This window comes from Morone saxatilis, unplaced genomic scaffold, assembly GCF_004916995.1.
Source record: "Morone saxatilis isolate NCDOM2014 unplaced genomic scaffold, NCSU_SB_2.0 Contig18, whole genome shotgun sequence".
In the NCBI taxonomy this organism is placed as follows: Eukaryota; Metazoa; Chordata; class Actinopteri; family Moronidae; genus Morone; species Morone saxatilis.
This window is the reverse complement of record NW_023339740.1, coordinates 23,995,598-24,016,134: the sequence shown is the minus strand read 5'-3', so window position 1 is coordinate 24,016,134 and position 20,537 is coordinate 23,995,598. Positions and strand designations below refer to the sequence as shown.

Here is a 20,537-nt window from a genome sequence, read left to right as displayed (position 1 = left end):
TGCTTCTGGTTGCGCAGTTGGAGCTGTATCACACCGTCATGTATCGGAACTACCAGCGTAAGAATGACATGGACGAACCTCCACCGTATGACTACGGCTCCGGAGAGGAGGAGCTCAACAGCGAGAAGAGGAAGAGCAAAGACCCCCAGTATGCTGTGATGGAGGAGCGCTTCTACCGCTATGGCATTAAACCAGAGTGGATGGTTATGCACCGGATACTCAACCACAGGTGGCTGCTCACAGTTACACACATTCTTATATCTTATTATATCAGGGCTCATACACTGTTTCATTTTTTTTAGAACCCAGACATTTGGTTGATAATGAGCTAGTGCTTAGTTTGGTTTATGCTTGCTGTCATCATACTTGCTGATGGAGATTTTTTTTCCCCGCACTGCATATTTCAGAATATAGGAGCTGCTGAGTGTTTAAAATCACATAAAAGGCATAGAGAAGATCAACACTAGTAAATTATTTCCCATACGATTCCAGACTTTCCAGGTCTGTAACTCATATGTCCAAACATGTATTTCAGGCAGATTCAGTACATAGTACAATCATAATTTTTACTATACGAGTTGCTAAAAGTTGCTCTCTGAGTTTCAGAACCATACCTTTACAGCTACAATTGCAGGAAGGACAATAAGAAACTTTCATGTGATTTTGTATGTAATATGAGTCATATCCCGTTAGCAAATGTCAACAAATTCATTTTGAATATGCCCTTAGAAAAAAGGTTATTGTTGATTGCTATACAATCTTTCTACAAGCCCTGAGCTCTCTGTTTTGTTTATGTTTGTTCTTCCCAGTTATGATAAGGATGGTGATGTGCATTACCTGATCAAGTGGAGAGACCTGCCCTATGACCAGTGCACCTGGGAGGTGGATGACTTTGACGTCCCAGAATATGACAGTCATAAAGCTTCTTATTGGGACCACAGGTTTGTTTACACTATTTACAAGTTAAAAATCAAAATAAGCACACTGGACAATTTGTTTATTCTGGTTAACCACCTGGTTAATTCAGATTTTTTACTGCATGGTCCTGCAACCTACCAGCACCTAATTGTTGTTGGCAGTGCATGAGGGGTTTTGTTTACGAGTTATAGCTTTTATTTTGAAAGGTAGCTGTGGTTAATAGTGTGGGAATTACGCTGAGGATCGCTGGAAAGAGTCTCTGCACTCAAAAATAAACAAAGCATATGCTGCTGTTTCCCCTCTGCCCTGCCCTCTATCTGTGATGCCCCTGTTTGAACTGTTTTGCTCATCATGTTGCTGCAATTATTTGCCAGGGAACAAATACTAGGGGAGGACCAACGCCCCCTGGTGGTGAGGAAAGGAAAGAGACTCAAAGAGGACCATCAAAAGAGGGAGGTCCCTCCTGATGCTCCCATCATAGATGTAAGTTTGGATATTTAGATGCAGCACAATTAGTTAGTTAGTTGTTTCTTTTTGGAAATACAAGATTGTCATTGGCAGCTTTCTACAGTAAATCTAGTATTACTGTAGGTGTAAAACCACTAAAGATCATGATCTAGCACGATACGCTCATGTAATTACTCTGTAAAATACAACTATATTCTCATATCACCAGCCAACCATCAAGTTTGAGCACCAGCCGTGGTACATTAACGCCACTGGGGGAACACTGCACCCATACCAGCTGGAAGGCCTGAACTGGTTGAGGTTCTCCTGGGCGCAGGGCACAGACACCATCCTGGCTGATGAGATGGGCCTCGGAAAGACGGTGCAGACAATAGTGTTTCTCTACTCACTCTATAAGGAGGTAAAGGTGGAAAAATGTCCTCTTTTTCTATGCTCATATTACATTGCATCACATAGTAGTTCTTTGATGGCAATGTATTCATTATGATGATACAAATGTTAATGTAGACATAGAATAAAATGTAAATGATAAAACCTGTAGTATACAGTGTGTTCTTCCTGTGATGTGAGAGTTGTTTAGTTTCTCCTCCTCCTCTCCCTCAGGGTCACTCTAAGGGACCTTTCCTGGTGAGTGCACCCCTCTCCACTATCATCAACTGGGAGAGGGAATTTGAAATGTGGGCTCCAGATTTCTACGTGGTGACATACACTGGAGACAAAGACAGCCGGGCAATCATCAGGGAGAACGAGTTCACTTTTGAAGACAGTGCAGTGAAATCAGGACGCAAGGTGTTTCGCATGAAGGTACCTTACAATCATATGTTACATATCACCTATAATACATACATGGAATACCATAGCAAACAGTGCAGTAGATATAGTACTAATTTGTTCTCTACCATAGGATCCCGCATCTTAAATGGTCCAACTTAGATACATTTTGTTGCTGTTCCTCCTTCCGCCCCCTTGCAGAAAGACACTCCTATCAAGTTCCACGTGCTGCTGACATCCTATGAGCTGATCACCATAGATCAAGCCATTCTGGGCTCCATCACATGGGCCTGCCTGGTGGTAGACGAGGCCCACAGACTGAAGAACAACCAATCAAAGGTAAAACAGCATTTTCTGGCACTGATAGCAGCCTGTTCCATAAACAGCATGGATATTATCAGGCACACAAAAAACAGGAAAGGAGCAGGAACACAGAGAGATATGAGTAGGAAATGTTTCTGCATACAATAAATAGACTGATGTCTAATATTTTGAGGGTATGACTGGAGCTTCACACTCACACACCCACTTCACATGTGGGTCATATCTCATATGATGTGCCTTGTCCAGTTTTTCAGAATTCTCAATGGGTATAAGATCTACTACAAGCTGCTGCTCACCGGGACTCCTCTTCAGAACAACCTGGAAGAGCTGTTCCACTTGCTTAACTTCCTCACCCCAGAGCGCTTCAAGTAAGTCCTTCCTCTCTTCTATTTCATCATTCCCCTGTCTTTTGATCCTTCTTGTCTTACCAGTATCTGCTAGCTGGTGCATCAAATAGGTCCCTCCTTAGATTGATAGATAGATAGATGTGTTGTTTGGATGGTTTAATTTAAACACACATAGTTGTCTTTACCGTAGCTTCATTTCAGTATTTTATTCTTCTTTGTGTGACTTCTGATCTGTGCAGTAACCTGGAAGGCTTTCTGGAGGAGTTTGCTGATATCTCCAAGGAGGACCAGATCAAGAAACTCCATGACCTGCTCGGCCCTCATATGCTCAGAAGGCTGAAAGCCGATGTCTTCAAGAACATGCCTGCAAAGACAGAGCTGATTGTCAGAGTGGAGCTCAGCCCCATGCAGAAGTAAGCCCTGGGATTAAAGGAAGAACTAGTAGGAGTTGATACTGCTGTCTTTTCCATCTTATAAACCAAAGATTTTTAAAATGATACAGTGGATATAAAACTGACAATAAATGCCCCAAAAATTGTGCGACTTACTCAACACTTCAAATGTAAAGTACAAAAGTAAAACCATTAAAATTGTAGTTATGTGGGTTTTACATGTAAGCAATTACATGTTCCTCATACACTTGCTACTTTGATATAGGCCTGATTTGGAAAAGCATTTTGGCAAATAATTTAATTAACATAGCATGCTATGAAGTATTAAATGGAATGTTTTTTTTAAGAGTGGAAGTGAGTGATTGTAATGTTCTTCTGATTTCCTGATTCAATCTGATTTCTGACCTCTGACCTGCAGGAAATATTACAAGTTTATTTTGACGCGAAACTTTGAGGCTCTGAACTCCAAAGGTGGAGGGAACCAAGTGTCCCTGCTGAACATTATGATGGACCTGAAGAAGTGCTGCAACCATCCCTACCTGTTCCCCGTGGCTGCTGTGGTAAGGCAGCAATTTTAGTTAATATTTGATCTCAGTGAGTGCAATAATGAGTGCATTGAAGAGTGTCAGTGGGGAGATGGAACCATGGGTGATGGAAATATAGTAATGTAGCTTAAAGCCTCTAATCATACTACCACATATATTTCTCCAGTCGATGCCTGTATTTGATTTTTGTCTTTGCAGGAAGCTCCTGTATTACCCAACGGTTCGTATGATGGCAACCTACTGGTGAAGTCCTCAGGAAAACTGACGCTGCTTCAGAAAATGCTGAAGAAACTCAAAGATGAAGGACACAGAGTTCTCATTTTCTCTCAGGTAACAGTCAAATAAATATTGTGTTTGGGCTGGAAGTCATACTGTAACTCTCATTGACCGGTGGATCAATGAAAATCCAGCCAGACATATTTTGGCGTTTCTAATGCCAATGTCATTTGTAGGTGGTAAATCAGCTAATATTCCAAACATAAGTGAAAGTGCAGACTTTTCTTAGGTTTAACAGTTCCACTTCCACTGATCCCAGCTACATAAACCTGTAATACCATGTTTGTTACAGATGACAAAGATGTTGGATCTGCTTGAGGATTTTCTGGAGTTCGAGGGTTACAAATATGAACGTATTGATGGAGGGATTACTGGAGGCCTGAGGCAGGAGGCCATTGACCGCTTCAATGGTGAGTTTGTTAATCCAGAATCTATCTGTGTGTTTGTGTTAATGCATGTGTCCTTCTACATGGCTTTCACTCACTCTCACACGCCAAGCATATCTCTGCTTTGGTTTTTGTCACAGCTCCTGGCGCTCAGCAGTTCTGCTTCTTGCTTTCAACACGAGCTGGAGGTCTTGGCATCAACCTTGCGAGTGCAGACACTGTCATCATCTACGACTCTGACTGGAATCCTCACAATGACATTCAAGTACTGAGGCTTTTCACATGGACACTTGCATGCTTTTTGTTGTATCTTTAAAGCAGCAGATCTTTGATATTATCTGCCTTGTTAGAATGCTTTGATAATCTCCTTAAACTGCTCATTTCAGCTGTTCATTTCTGTGTCAACCCCTGTAACTGTCCCTTTTCCTCTCGCCCCATTTTTACCCTCTCCCAGGCTTTTAGCAGAGCCCACCGTATTGGCCAAAATAAGAAAGTGATGATCTATCGTTTTGTGACGCGGGGCTCAGTGGAGGAGCGAATCACTCAGGTGGCGAAGAGGAAGATGATGCTGACCCACCTGGTTGTGAGGCCCGGCCTGGGCTCCAAAACAGGCTCCATGTCCAAACAAGAATTGGACGACATCCTCAAGTTTGGCACTGAGGAGCTTTTTAAGGATGAAATGGAAGCAGCCCGAACCATGGGTACGTCTATGTACCAAAAACACTGAGCTTTTCACTTCCATTTGAGCCTTAAATAACTATATTATATTTAAACAACACAGTACAGGTAGCCTCTTCTTTAAAAAGCTTTCTCATTTTATGCCATAACATACTCCTAAACTTAGAACAGACACTGAAACATGAGACAAAAGTCTGAAATGCTAGTAAATCAGTCTAATTGTGGTTTAAATCCTTTTTTTCTTAGGTCAAAACATGAAACGCTTTTCGTCAACAGGTGACAACAAAGATGGTGAGGAGGGTAATGTAATTCACTATGACGATGATGCTATCTCGAAGCTGTTGGACCGCAGCCAGGATGCCACTGAAGACACAGAGATTCAGAACATGAACGAGTACCTGAGCTCCTTTAAGGTGGCTCAATATGTGGTGAAAGAAGAGGACGGAGAGGTGAGAATATAACCATGTTATTCCGCCTGATGAATCAGGATGAGTGGGGTCACACAAATGGAAAAGAGACCACCAGTGGGTTGAAAAGCGGACTACAGAGCTCATCAGCTGGTTATTTGACTCTATATGTTAGATTCTGCTGCATAACATTAACTGAGAGCAAGATGACATATTTTCAGCATTACTTTTTACTTTAACAGTGTGGTGGTTTCATCTGCTCATGGTGCTAAAAAACAATGTTTTGATGTATTATTTTTGTTTTATTTCAACACATGCTTGAGGACACACACATACACCACAAGCAGAGCGGTGATGTGACACACATTTTTTGCTGGCTTTAGAAGGCCAGGACATTGTAAAAGGCATCATTGAACGTTTTTATCTTTAAAAATGCTTTCAACATGTTTGTAAGGCCTTGAGGATACACAAATTGCTTGTAAAGCTCTGTTTATTTATAATGAAAAAAACTCACAGGGTATTTTCAATTCACAATTGGTCCACCAGGAACCCGAGCCTCATAACTTGGTGCCTTGTTAATGGTGCCGGTGTAAAACAATTGTGTTTGATAAAGACCATAGCCTTTCTGTAATGATGCCTTATATGAAATTCTGGGATGATCCTGTAAGCCCCTGATTTTAGCTTTAGGGTCAACTGTTTGACCACAGATATACAGTGGTTTACACAGTACCTTGCTTCATATTTACTCTGAAACATCAGAGTAGATATAACCCTTTGCCTTTGTGTGCGCCTGTGTGCAGGAGGAGGTGGAGCGGGAGATCATCAAGCAGGAGGAGAACGTGGATCCAGACTACTGGGAAAAACTCCTTCGCCACCACTATGAGCAACAGCAGGAGGATCTGGCCCGCAACCTTGGCAAAGGAAAACGCATCCGAAAGCAGGTCAACTACAATGATACGACCCAGGAGGACCAAGGTAGGCTCTGTCGACAGACCCATGGCGCTCGTCCATCAGGACTCACATTCCTGGGTTTGTCGTTTTGCCTTATCCCTTTTCCAAGACTCATTTCTCAAAGTGTCAAACTTTTTTTATTATCATACAGATTTTTCTTGGCTGCATCTTGCAAGCAGCAGCCATGTTCTATTATTGCCACTTTTAGTTTTAAATGTTGTTGCCAGGATTTGGCATTCCTAGCCATATTTAAACATGAGCAGAAATATACACGAGCACACGGGAGAGAGGAGATGAGCTTTTTCGCTTATCAGCCATCAGCTTACCAGCTGGCTTGTGGACAGGTGACAGGCAAGCCAAAAGCATATTTCTAGGAAAGAAGGAAGGCATTATTTTTCTAAAACAAACCACTCAATGGGGACCTGTTTGGGGTTTATGAATGGATCTGTTTCTTGTCTTCTTCAAATGATTTTCCAGCACGCCTCCATCAGTCAATACTAAATGTTGTTGTGAATGGCATTCTGGGAGATGTTTTCTGCTATGAAAACACAGATCATCTAACCAGTCACTGCTAAACTGCTTATCTTAAAGATTTACACTTTATTTGTTCTGCTTAAGGTGTTTTTCTGAGCTTTTACACAGGTATATTTTTAGTTTCGAATTTGTATTGAAGCTTTGAGGATGTCACTCAGATCTTAGCATCAATCTGTTGCCGTAATGAAAGCATATTTGCTGTGTCCAAATAGCACCAGATCTAAATAATTAATGCCCAGTTTATTTATGCGATAATCTGAGTGACATTATGAGAAAACAGCTGATATATTACAGTATATAAAATTGTACAGACCGGTGTAACACCTTCTTTGCTAGCTTTAGTGTCGACCAACAGCTCTTGTTGTAACATAAACATTGTGATCAGCTTCGATATCTAGCTGACAACCCAATCAGCTAAATCAATAACAGAACAGTGCTACTTAAGCTGCAGCCTGAGCTTCACGTGCTTGGCTTCATTAGTAAGTTAACAAGGTGACATTATCTTAACACAGAATAATTTGTGTACATCAGTTCAGGCAAGAACAGAAATTAATCACCATGTTTATTAAATCCTCTAAGGTTGTAAGTCTCAACAAGAGCTGTTAACGTCCATTAAATCTGAGTGTGTTATGCTGGCCTAAAGCTCTCCTGTGTCTCATGCATTTATATAGTCTTCTCAGTGGTTTCTCAAGCACTTTTTCTTAATAGCTCAACCGTTTCTATGTCTATTGCAGTGACATATATCCTGTAGTTGCACTTTTAAGAGTGGCTTTGAGGTCCTGACTGCCACAGTTCAACAGTAGTTGACTGTGAGAGTGTAAAGATTTCAAAGCCCACCACAGCTTAGAGTACACTCTTAAGTTTTAAGTGATTGTCTGGCAGAGTAGTCAACTCTCACCTCACTTCCAGAGGACAGAAGTGGTACCAATATGTGCATGCCCAGCTGTAGTGGTCTGTAGTAATCTGCAGTGCCATGGCGCCCTCTGGTGGCCACCAACAGAAGCGAATGCAATGTACTGTTTCTCTTTGATGTGTGGCTCAGAGTGGCAGGATGATCTTTCAGACAATCAGTCGGAGTACTCTGTGGGGTCCGAGGACGAGGACGAAGATTTTGAGGAGAGACCTGAAGGTAACACATAAAAACAAACACCATTTCCTTCATACAACTATTATAGTGCTTTTTATTATTATCCTTTATAGAGATACTTCTTCTCACAAATTATTCTTAATAAAGGCAATGTCATACCCCTGGTAAGACACAGGAGGGAGGTCCTTCTGACAGCGCATTTGGTTTAATGTTTTGTAGGTGGACGCAGACATTCTCGTCGGCAGCTGAAGAGTGAGAAAGACAAACCTCTGCCACCCTTACTGGCGCGAGTTGGGGGCAGTATTGAGGTATGAATTACAGGCTGTAGGTCTTTCATAAGATATATGCATCCTAAAGTGAAGGTATACTCTGTTCTGAGCAACGAGTAGGAGGAGGCTTTGGAATAAAGGGCTTCCATTGGGCACCATAACAAACTCAGAGAGTGTATCTTTAAGGCCAACATGTCAGCAAGCATCACTGCCCTGCAGCTGATCCTGTACCCTAGCTCAACACACTGTGGAGCAAGCAGGGACAATTAGGATCAATAAACGATCACATTTACAATATGCAAGCAGCATTATGTACTGCAGTGGCTCTCAACCTTTTTGGTGTCAATGACCCCCAAATTTAGACCATGGACCCGTATTTGATAAGATGTTGTCTCAGGGATCACCGTCATAAGATTTAGTTATTGCATAATTGTCTGTACTGTAGAACCTATAAGCAGAATAGTGAATAGTAATGTCTTCTTACACATTCTCTCAATGGGCTAACTTGGGTCAAGGAAATAATAAACAACTTCACATTACCAAAACCATCTGGTTTATGTTACGACCCGGCTCGGTAGGGGAAAGGGAAGCAACAGTGACCTATTTTTTTGAGGACCTACTGGAATGCCCTGACCCCTTGGGGTCCCCAGACCTGTAAGATACTTGTACACTCAATCTGTACAAGCTGCACAGTTTGTGTTGTTTTTCTGTTGCTCAGTTCTGACTTTTTGACTTTACACCTTCCAACCTCTCTCTCAGTTATGTTTACAACATTTTCTATCTAAAGCTTTTTTTCCTTTGACAAGGTTCTGGGTTTCAACGCCCGCCAGAGGAAAGCCTTCCTCAATGCCATCATGCGCTGGGGCATGCCTCCTCAGGATGCTTTCAACTCCCATTGGCTAGTTAGAGACCTGAGAGGCAAGAGTGAGCGTGAGTTCAGGTAATGCCCTCATATTTTTTTTAGACTGCGATAAGTGGTGTTATTTGATTTACCTATAATTCTCTTTTCACATAGTTCAATGTTTAGTCAAGGGCTGCCCGCCATCAAGTTAAGAGGCAGCTATGGGCTATTTTTTTCACTCCTCACATTTAATTGGTTAGCCCAGGGCCAAGTTCCAAAACACTCATATCAAGTTTGTAAAGGTTGCTCTCGCCAATTTCAGGGTTACTTCTCTTCAGAATGCACCAAAGCCAAATATTATATAAATATATATTCAGAATGCAAGTAGCCCCAAGTTGTGTTTGTTATTTCTAAAGTAAAGCACTTGCACTCAAATTACAGCTATCACTTCTACTGCGATTACTACTGCCATTGATCTTATCATTACTTTTAGGGCTAATGTTACTGTTGGGCAAATACTAGTAATATACAAGTACTGGTATTACTTATATACTTATTAACTGTATTAAAGGGTTACTATTACTATCACTACCATTATTAATGTTATTATTACTATTATGGTTCTACTACATCACCATTGTCTACTCTTACTACTACCATTATTCTTAACACTATATTCCTGTTATTATCTTTGCTATTATGACTTACTACCATGCCCACTTGGGGAGTAATGGATTACAGGTAACAGAGTTATGTTATTCGGATACCAAAAAAGGGTAGCAGTAATCCATAACAGTTACAGAAAAAAGTCAGATTACAATTACATTTAGTTAAAATTGGAATAATTAGCAGAATTACAATTTTAAAATACATTAAAATAAAGGACGATATGCAGCCATGCACATGCTCAGTGTACAACACTTCACTCAGGTCTCAAGTGAAACCATAGCAAATCTTACAGTTGCTAATTCATTATCATGCCCTCTAGTGAAAAAAATGCTTACACTGGGTGGAAATGTCGCCTTTATTTCCATTATTTTTTCTTTACAGCAGAAAGGGAAACACCATCACAGTACAATGCAAGTTCTGCCTTCTAACTGTGAATATGGTCTATAGGCCACTGCCTGAATTTGCTCAATGAAAAGCATGTTTTTATTTAAAAATACACTCACACACTCAGATTTCTTCAGGTTACTGACTACATTTTATAACTTGTGATTAGTAGTTGTATTGTCCCAACCCTGACTATTGTACAGTAGTCCAGTACTGCTGCCTCTGCTACTAGTTTGTTAGTTTTTATTACAGTTCATAGGATTACGACACCATCAAGATACATCTTCCTGTAACACAGACACAAAACCAAAAGAAATACAGCTACTAATAGTACAAGTGCTTCTGCTACTAGTGCCATTTAAAATGTGCTGTTAAAATATGGCGTTATTGCTGGTAACCTCAGAGGAATCACTTTCATCACATGTACTGTAAAGTGTTTTTTTTCCCATCAGGGCCTACGTGTCTCTGTTCATGAGACATCTATGTGAGCCGGGGGCAGATGGAGCAGAGACCTTTGCTGATGGAGTCCCGCGTGAGGGACTGTCTCGTCAGCATGTTCTTACCAGGATCGGAGTCATGTCCCTTGTCAGGAAAAAGGTACTGGTTATTCAACCAAAGACATCTTTAACTGAATACCAAGTCCTCTGCTGGATTAGAGAAAGTAGGTCAAACTCTTCTGGCAGAGGCAAATGTAGGAAAGAGGAAAAAGTAGTCCTTGTGTATGCCCCTGTTTTAGACATCATAGAAACAAAATGTAGATGAATTCTTGGCTTCGGCTTCTGGATTAATAGTAGTAAAGTCCTTCCAAAGTTCTTATTGATTTCTAGCTGGTTTCAAACTAGTGATTTAGCTACTCAATCTGGTTGCACCATTAAAAACAGTAATATCTTAGCTTTTTGACTTTTGAAGTTGGTAAATTGGTTGCTAGGAAACGTTTGTAGTGCAGTCCAATCAAAAGCACTCAATTATGTAAACAGGAAGTCACTGTAGCATCACCAGTTATAGAATATTTCCCCAAAAATACAGTTTTAGGGGGCTAAATGATTATTTTTTGTAAATGTAGGATAAATACAGAGAAATGTGTTTTAACTGCTTTGCTTGTATTCATTTAGAATGAAGGGGAAAGTCCAGTTACACTAACTTAAGTTAAGTCTAAATACTATTGGCAGAATGTTTTGTAATTTGAAGTATAGGTCTAATAGTGTTATTGGTTAAATGTAATTTAAAATCTTCCCAGTTTACATCATTATTTAACGACATTTGGATGTTATATCGGATCTGTCTGCCATATTAGTAAGCTAACATTAGCTTTGCCATTTGGTTCAGTTAGCTACGCTATCTATATAAAGACTAGTTAGTGTAGTGCAATCCATATTGATTTAGTGATGTGTAAATCTCCACAAAGACTTTAGTATTTATTGTATTTTGAACTTATGTGTTTGGGTGTAACTGGAAATTAGCTACTGTTTAGCTTAATCTAATACAGAACATCTCTTACAGTTTTTTTTAGACTTAAATAGTTTTTAATTCATATTTTCTGTACATATAACTAGGCTAAGTTTGAATTTAAGAAGAGTTAGTGCAACGGAATACAGACACATAAAACTACTGGTTCAGTACTCCACATGTTCTTTACAACAGAGCCCTTCCTAATCCCTTATTCGAGGAGAGTAAGACAGCATGAAAGGGTAGGATTTTCATTTTGTTGCAGTTGAACGAATCTCTTTTTTGTAGGTGCAAGAGTTTGAGCATGTAAATGGAAAGCTGAGTTCTCCAGATCTGATTCCCATCGGCATGGAGCTGAAGAAGCTGACTGAGAGTTTATCTTCTGATCCCAACACCCCTGTGCCAGCCAGCCCTGTCGCTACACAGCCTGGCACTCCTGTCCCACAAGGTTAGAACAAAGTGTCTGTGCTGGTCATGTTTTATTCTTACCAGACTGTAAGGTAAAGTTCATGCTTAGAAAATAAGTTTTTTGATAAAAAAATGAAAAATAAGTTGTTGTTTTCTGGATCGTAGAGAAGACGGATTCTCTCTTGGGTACTGCTGAGGACAAGGAGACCACAGAGCAAGATAGCAAGAAACTGTCAGAGCAGGAAGTGAGTCCTTTTTTTCTTACACTATCCATCACTTTCATTTCTGTTCTCCTTTATTGTCTTGTCCATCATCTCATGGTTCATCACACTTTAACCACACTCATCTTGTCATCCTCAAACACTTCTGTCAAACTTAGACACCTTTTAACTCGTTTCTCTGCCCTCTACCAACTTTCCTCTCTCTCCTCGTCTTACCCTGTCTGTTTTTCCCTCGGCAGGCTTCCAGTGCAGATCCAGCATCTGTACCTGAGAAGGCAGCTGACAGTGAAGAGAGCAAGGCCAGCACAGAGGAGAAAACAGGAGATGAGAGGGATACAACCGAGTCACCCTCTACAAAGACAGAGCCATCTGCCAACCCAAAAGAGTCTGCTTTGAAACAGACCGAGCTGTCATCCAGTCAAACCTCACCTAAAAGTGAGTGTGTATGATCTGTGTGCTGCAAATTTTATTTTTCTGCAAGGTTGTACTTTATTTAATTGAGCCCTTCTTTGTTACCCACAGTGGATCCCTGCAAAGAAACAGAGAAGTCCTCAGAAAAAGGAGATACTGATTCTCCTCTGGCAAAAACTGAAGACAAGGAAAACAAGCCAGGTATACATGCTATATATCCTTGAATTAAACAGGTGCAAATGGTCAAATAACTGTGTTTGTTTTGGAGTCCATTATATAGCTATTTATTTGAAGAAATTGTCTGTGTCATTTATGTTACTGTAGCAGAGGATATGAAGAGTGAGGATGCATTAGAGGGTCGATTGAATGGCGACAAAGATACTTTGGATGAGATCGATGAGAGCAGGAAGGAGGACAAAAATGGATTCAAAGCCAAGTTCATGTTTAATATCGCTGATGGAGGTTTTACAGGTAAGAATAAATCTGACTTTGAGCCTAAATGAGCCAGGCATTGACCAAAGAAGGCCAAAGTGTGATTTATGGCAATACACTGTGTAAGTGAGGGAGGAATGAGAAGTAGAAACTATATATTATTTTCTAAAGTGAGTAATCTGTATTCAAAAATGTTGAATTTATTAAAAATAGTTCCCTCATAGGAGAGCAGGGAAGTGTCAGACAGTTTTCCTATGCAACCCAATTCTAAATGCACATTATAATATTTATATATATGTTTTCATTAGTTAGACAAGACTGTTGTGGTGTTAGAGACAAATGAATACACAGTGAATAATGAAACTGACAGGACATTATGAAATGGGCATATTTTCTGTGTCACAGCGGGAAGCCCTACATTTAAATAAAACAGTCTTAATGTCATTAGCTCACTGAGACGCTGTAATTCAACTTCAGTAGAAAAAGTGACACTAATAATGTCTAGTAAAGGGATGCTTGTACACTGTCCAAATGAATTAAAATGCAAAGAGGACACCGTCGAACTAACTAATGTCTGAATGTTGAATGTTTGCGTATCTTTTTCACTACAGGCTGTTTTTTTATTTCATGCGCCACAATGAAATTGCTTTATGAACTTGTTTATGTTATAAATGTGATCTTGATTATTACTTTCTATTTTGGTAAAAACTGTCTGTGTACACACTTCCCTCGTCAGAGTTGCACACCCTCTGGCAAACTGAAGAGCGAGCGGCGCTGTCTTCTGGAAAGATGCATGATATCTGGCACCGTCGCCATGACTACTGGCTGTTGGCTGGCATCGTAACGTATCCTTTCCCAGATGTAGGAAGGAGAAGCTTGGCATCTGGAAAAGTAATGTAATTACTTATGACCGGGGGGGGTTGCAGTCGAAACAACTGATATTTACAAACTGCGAGGAGCCATATAAAGCTACGTCTTTCACAAACATACCCTTGATTTTTATTTGAAGAATTTTATAAGGTTCTGTGCCCTCATTTGTTTTCCTTGACCAGGACTCTATCTCAGACATGGCTATGCTCGCTGGCAAGACATTCAGAATGACCCACGCTATGCTATTCTGAATGAACCCTTCAAGACTGAGATGCATAAGGGCAACTATCTGGAGATGAAGAACAAGTTCCTGGCTCGCCGCTTTAAGGCAATCGGAGTCTTCCTAATTAAAAACAACTACCTAAAGCTGAAATAATTCAAGGATTAAAGGATTTGTTATGTCTGAAAAATTAAAACACACTGTCTCTAAAATTGCATCTCCCTCTGCCTGTCACTCTCTTTTTCTTTCCCTCCCTGGCTCTCTGTAGTTGTTGGAGCAGGCTCTGGTGATTGAGGAGCAGTTGAGGAGGGCAGCTTACCTGAATATGACCCAGGACCCGAGTCACCCGGCCATGGCTCTCAACACTCGCTTCACTGAAGTGGAATGTCTGGCAGAGTCTCACCAGCACCTGTCCAAAGAGTCCCTGGCCGGGAACAAGCCTGCCAATGCCGTGCTGCACAAAGGTCCGTGGTCCAGTTTAAAAAATAGCAGCAGATGTGATTGGCAGAATTTCTGCTAATGCCGCACAGATTACCTTTACAGGGAATAATTACTGACATAATTTTTTTTGACATTTGTCAACCCACGGGTCGTTTATTCTGTGTTGTGTGTAAAATCATGTTGTTCATAAAAACATTTGCTAAAAAGGCAAGTTTAAATCCCATAAAAAACAGCAGGATTATCAAAATTTCACTACTACTGTGTTCATAAAACATGTTTATTGAGTACCTGGTCATATTCTTTCTTTTGGCATCCTTTCATATGCTGCTCCATTGGAATAAGATGGATTTTTAGGTAATGTAAAACACTGCAAGTCATCCATCATATCAAGTCATTTTTTTTTAACTGATTGATGAAAAAGTATTATTGTATTAAAATAAGGGAAAAATCGTATAGCACAATAATTTACAGTTGACCGCCTGAAAAAAAAATATTGTTTCAATATGCAGACACTTATTTGTAGAAATTCCTAAAAAACAAGATTATTTTAATTGGAAACAGGTTTATCCATCCGTCCAGACAGTAAATGGAGTTCGAAAGGACGTGCATAAAGATGTCTTCACACCACTGCTTTGTGTAGAGCATCTAACAGGCAAATCCTTTTTGAGGCAGTGGCTTCATTTTCTGTTAATTTGTCTCACCGTCACAACGCGCTTACAGTGATTAGTAGGATGGAAGTTTGGGAAAAGGCCAAGACCAAAGGCTGTGTAAAAGTTGTTAAAATGTTAGCGTTCAAGAAATGTTGCCGTTCGTGACTCTAATTGATTTATCTGTCAGTGAAACATTTTATGGTATTTAGTTCCTGGTAATTGTTGATTTCAGGCCCTGGGTCACACAATTATTAGAAATGTTTCTGTTTCTGAATGATTTTAGACTACTTGCATTCTTTTTGAATCAAGTGTGAGGTTTTAAAAACCTTTTCATGCACTGCTCTGCGTTTTGTCTCATTGATCTTTCCTCCCTAAATTATACAGGGGCAGGCATTACATTAGTGTTGACACAATTTAATCCCCTTTTTCTAAAATGGTGTCTGTGTGTGTGTGTTGTCTTACTCTTACAGTGCTGAACCAGCTGGAGGAACTTCTTAGTGACATGAAAGCAGATGTGACACGACTGCCCAACATGCTCTCCAGGATCCCGCCGGTGTCGGCCCGTCTGCAGATGTCCGAGAGGAGCATCCTGAGCCGCCTCACCAGCCGAGGAAGCGAGCCTCCGCCACAGCAGGTGAGATGGGACGCGATCATCAAAAAGGTCAGGATGGCTTCAGAAAACTCTCTTAACAAGTAATTAATTCTTTGCTAGCAAAGTCAAGACTTCTGTTTGATTTCCTTGATAAAACAAGTTAAAGTTCAACTGAACTCATTTCTTTTAAGATGGATAATTAAGAATTACGATTCCTTTCCTTAATGGTCGGAATTGGCTTGTTATTACTCTGCAGTGGTGGCTCGTGGCTCAATAGTGCGAGGAAACAAGGCTCACTAAAATGTGCAGAAGAGCTGAGTAAATTAAAAAGATAAAAGGCTGTGGCCCAGAATCTTTAAAGCAGTCTGTAGTCACGACTCAGCTACTGCATTATTCCTACAAAAACCTGTGGAGACTATCCCTATCCCCCATGGAAGAGTTTCCCCAGGTGTAATGGAAAAAAAAAAGAATATCCCTTAAGTTGTTTACTTTCACCGTTGAGCTCCACATTTGAGTCCCAAAGGATTGAACAAAGGCTGTATTGTTTCATTACTTTCATCTCTCCTGCACCTGTTCACCACAGTTGAAAGTATGTGTTTTATTCTCTGTTATACAACAGATCATTTCAGTCAAGCAGTGAGATTGGTCATGCAGTCAAACTGTGCTTTTTTGGTTGCTATGCCAACTCTTGTCGTAACCAGGGAAACAGTCGGCAATCTGACTTTCTCTCCTTTGTTTTTTTTTTCTTATTTGCTCACTTTTCTCTGACAGAGCTACTGAAATGTGCTAAATGTTGGATGGAAGAATGAATGCATGCTGTGTCCCTGTAATCATAGACACACTCGTTATTATCCTATCAAAAAGGTGTGGTTGTAACAAGCAGGATAATGCCTCTCTTATGTTTGTTTCGCAGCCTTTTAGTCAGGGTGGGTTTGGCTGCTCCCAGATGTACAGCAGCAGCTTTGGCGGAGGATTTAGAGGACCAGGTGGACAGCCCATGGTCAACTACAGTCAGATGCCTCTGGGACCCTACGTCAGCGGTAAGGACCAACATATAAAGTAGGATGTTGCATCACAGGTGACGTAAAACAGGTGGGACCGGAGGTTGTTCATCCAACTCAAAGTTACTGTGAAGGATACCACTTTACCATTTATATTATAACAATTGTATAATTTATTTATCACATAATAAGACCTACATTGAATTTGACATATGTTGTGTAAGATCTGGAACGCAGCACCCTTTTAAACAGTTCCCCCAGAAATACCAAAATCTCCCTATTTCTGTGTAAGTACCTCATCATATTTTTTATTTTGGCATCCTTTAATATGCTTCTCCATTCAAAGCAGTTGCTATGCAAAAAGTTAAATATATTTATTATGTTAAAATGAACTACCAAAATATGAATTCTCTTCCCTCTTTAGTGTCCACTAATGGCCCTCCACCCCCTACAAGCCATCTGGACAAGAAGTCACTTGAATCCTTGAGAGACGTGGCTACGCCTGACCTCAAGTCGGGCAAACCTAGTGATGTCATCTGTATTGAGGACTAGACCAGCTGTGTAACACTGACCTCAGGTCAGAAACTCCCAGGTATGGATTCTGTATGGATGACAGCTGCCCATCTCTTCCGCCACATCCTCCTATTTCTCCTGCTCCCTAAAAATCTACAAAGTCAAGCTGTCTGTCTGCGAAATAAGGCAATTAACTTTTTGATTAATGCAGATGTATCTATCTTAACAATTGCACTTTTATCTTTCAAGGATTCTATAGAAGTATTTCAGTAGATGTTTGCTTTTGTTAACCTGTGCTGGAGAGCCCGAAAATTAGGAGGGAAAATGAAGCGGCTTTTCTGAAAGAGGAATTTTTTTTCCAGCCCTGCACTACAAGGCAGAACTCAAGCAAGTTGGAATGACTGAGTTTCAGATGCTCTTGATTGGGGCTCATTCTAATCTTGGAATGTGTGTTTTGTTCGTGCCAGCCTTGAATTTGTCATTCTGCGTGCCCCCTGTTGCTTTTATCCATCTGCCTATTCACTGTACACTGTGACTGTGCCCACTGGAGCTTGTTCTCTGTGAAGAGGAGTGGAGTTAAGGACGTCTTCAGTCATAGTTTGATAGGAGGCTGTTTTCCTGAGGGCCGATATTGTTACTTTAAATAAATATGTGTTTTGTCATTCATGTAGTAACCAGTGGATAAATTATTGATTTGAAAGCATCAAAACCTATTATCATGTATGCAGTAGCTGGACACAGTCTGTCTGAATCCTCTAAAGACTGCCACCCGCTGGTAATTTGGAGAAAGTAATCTCTGCCAAACCTGCAGATACACTTGACTGCAGTACCAGTAACCTGTGAGGGTTGGCTTCTTGTACTGTATATACTCAGAGACTGCTGTTTATTTTACCTCACATAGGTCTAATCATAGTGAAAATATGTATACATACAAGGATGAAATCAGAAGCCTGGCTTGGCGTCGTACATGAAGATCAAGCAGAGAAGAAAACTGCTGCAGGAGTGGCAAAAATGATTTTTAACGCATTTCGGAGAAGACTGAGTATTTCTGTGTATGGTACAATATTTGTGATTCTTATTATATTTGAATGTTAGTAGTGGCTGTAGAGCTTAACCCTGGGGCCATGACCAGCGGGACTGCACTATAAACAGGAACTCATCTGGTCTGCATCCACATACAGGGCTGTTCAGGCCTGACTGAGAGCAGATTCCTGAGTGGAGAGTGGCTTTTTCCTCTTAGGTACATCCCAGGGACTTTCTGGGTTCCCTTTCATTGTTAGAACTGAATAAGAACATATGTGCTTATGGCGCAGTGTCACCTTAAGTCTAGTATTTGTCTCTTTCTGTTAAGGTAAAATAAGATGTATTTGGTCACTTTTTGGTGCCATTAAAGAAAATGATCCAGTATGATTTGTTCTTTGATGCAGTGTATTTCCTCCACAGAGGTGAAGACTGTAATTGGTGGTGTCACAGTCTAAACCTACATTTGAAGGAATGTTCTCTGTACATCAGCTTCTAAGGACCAATGTTGCACAGCATTAATCTTTAGATAATGTCTTCACTTCCAGTTTCCTCAGTTCTGTTTGGGTTCTTTCGAGAGTGTATTTTGCTGCCTATTGCTTTACCTGGTGTGAAGACACATTAGCATGGTATAGCTACATATCTTGTCCATTCCCTCTACTACTATTATGTGCTAAAGTGACTGTCCACTAAGTAAAACAATCTTTTATAAATTCAAGCTTACTATATTTCCTTTTTTATGAAGGCATTGTTCGAATGTTTGGACTCCAAGTGCAAATTGCTATTGCCATAAATTTGTCTTTTTTTCTTTTTCCAAAGACCAGTGGCGTTACCTGTTTGTATTATTATTGCCATTGCCACAGCACTTATTTGACATTGTTGGGATGATGATTGTGATTGGACTAATCTAAACTGAAGAGGTACAGTTGTACAGAGTTGGTGAGTGTATTTTCTTACTCTCCTTTTGCCACTTCAAATGGCTGTCCTGAAGTGCTGTCTTCTGACCCCTTGTCACTAACTTAGATTGTCACTGCAACCTCCTCGCCCATCATTTCTCAGACAACATGCTTTAACTTTACAACTAAAATTCAGTTTCAAAACATCAAATGAATCTTGAAGTGCATCATATCAGTTTTTGCTCTTCTTTCTTAGTGTTTATCAGTGCTGTTTTGTTCACTGTGTTTCTGTTCATGCCATCAATTACTTGACCATGACATGTATTAGGTTTCTTGACAGATAGAACCTCAGAAACATGTAAATACTTGAAAGATTTTTCAGAGATAAGTCCATCTCATACAGATTTATGTATCAAACTGAAAAAAGATGAATGTCTGCTGGATGGTGTTGCCATAGAACTGCAGTGTGCACCGTATGTGCTCATCAGTCAAAATCATGTCCTTTTCCCTCTGGAGTGATGACCATGAGATGACGTCAAAAACACAATACTCCAATGAAATGCAATCAAACTGAAGTCAGTATGAATGTAATGTCTGTTAGAAAAAAAAGGCTTCAGTCTAATATTATAAATATGTTAACAATGTATGTACATGCTTATTAACATGGCTTCAAAAGCTACCAAAAGACCCTGATAAAAGGCACCTTTGTTGCAGTGAATGCACAGCATGTGAAGCGTTTGATATGACGGTTCACTTTGGGGAGGTGGTAGTGTATCTAGCATTTACAGACAATGAGCTCCAAGCAGTGTTATGGTTCTGATATTTGTGCTGTATAGCAATTGAATGAAAAAGTGAATTGTCATCTTTTTATTTGTATTCTGTGTATTTGTTCAATGTGTTTTAATAAATCTTCTGGACAACATTGTGTGAATTTTGTCCGCAGATGAGTGAAGAAGCATACAAGTGAATATTAGCTGAAGAGGACTTGAATTAACGCAATTGACTTTCTTGACCTGACCTCAAGAATTACCTTGTTTTCATTGTGCAGCGTCTCCCAGCGCTGCACGTCACAATCTGCATGAGCCTGCAGTGCTGTAAATGTGATTAGAGGCTGAAATAGAAACACTGGTGTAGTCTGTAAGGGACAAAAATAGCAGACAGAGGCCATT

The 20,537-nt window shown here is 40.3% G+C and overlaps 1 protein-coding gene across 1 annotated transcript in view; it reads left to right on the top strand.

Moving 5' to 3' along the window:
- chd5 (chromodomain helicase DNA binding protein 5) overlaps window positions 1-20,273 on the top strand; it is a 38,289-nt gene extending 18,016 nt beyond the window's left edge. Inside the window, exons 11-40 of the mRNA XM_035662799.1 lie at window positions 18-229; window positions 810-941; window positions 1,293-1,401; window positions 1,595-1,786; window positions 1,990-2,190; window positions 2,359-2,496; window positions 2,728-2,849; window positions 3,068-3,241; window positions 3,639-3,780; window positions 3,964-4,095; window positions 4,334-4,451; window positions 4,568-4,692; window positions 4,882-5,128; window positions 5,352-5,554; window positions 6,313-6,487; window positions 8,040-8,126; window positions 8,304-8,392; window positions 9,160-9,293; window positions 10,700-10,844; window positions 11,982-12,141; window positions 12,267-12,346; window positions 12,562-12,757; window positions 12,845-12,934; window positions 13,058-13,204; window positions 13,902-14,010; window positions 14,231-14,363; window positions 14,524-14,719; window positions 15,817-15,980; window positions 16,852-16,978; window positions 17,364-20,273. Coding sequence (XP_035518692.1) covers window positions 18-229; window positions 810-941; window positions 1,293-1,401; window positions 1,595-1,786; window positions 1,990-2,190; window positions 2,359-2,496; window positions 2,728-2,849; window positions 3,068-3,241; window positions 3,639-3,780; window positions 3,964-4,095; window positions 4,334-4,451; window positions 4,568-4,692; window positions 4,882-5,128; window positions 5,352-5,554; window positions 6,313-6,487; window positions 8,040-8,126; window positions 8,304-8,392; window positions 9,160-9,293; window positions 10,700-10,844; window positions 11,982-12,141; window positions 12,267-12,346; window positions 12,562-12,757; window positions 12,845-12,934; window positions 13,058-13,204; window positions 13,902-14,010; window positions 14,231-14,363; window positions 14,524-14,719; window positions 15,817-15,980; window positions 16,852-16,978; window positions 17,364-17,491 — 4,407 coding nt within the window. The 3' untranslated portion in view covers window positions 17,492-20,273. The remainder of the gene's footprint in view (window positions 1-17; window positions 230-809; window positions 942-1,292; window positions 1,402-1,594; window positions 1,787-1,989; window positions 2,191-2,358; window positions 2,497-2,727; window positions 2,850-3,067; window positions 3,242-3,638; window positions 3,781-3,963; window positions 4,096-4,333; window positions 4,452-4,567; window positions 4,693-4,881; window positions 5,129-5,351; window positions 5,555-6,312; window positions 6,488-8,039; window positions 8,127-8,303; window positions 8,393-9,159; window positions 9,294-10,699; window positions 10,845-11,981; window positions 12,142-12,266; window positions 12,347-12,561; window positions 12,758-12,844; window positions 12,935-13,057; window positions 13,205-13,901; window positions 14,011-14,230; window positions 14,364-14,523; window positions 14,720-15,816; window positions 15,981-16,851; window positions 16,979-17,363) is intronic.
- Window positions 20,274-20,537: the final 264 nt, after the last annotated feature.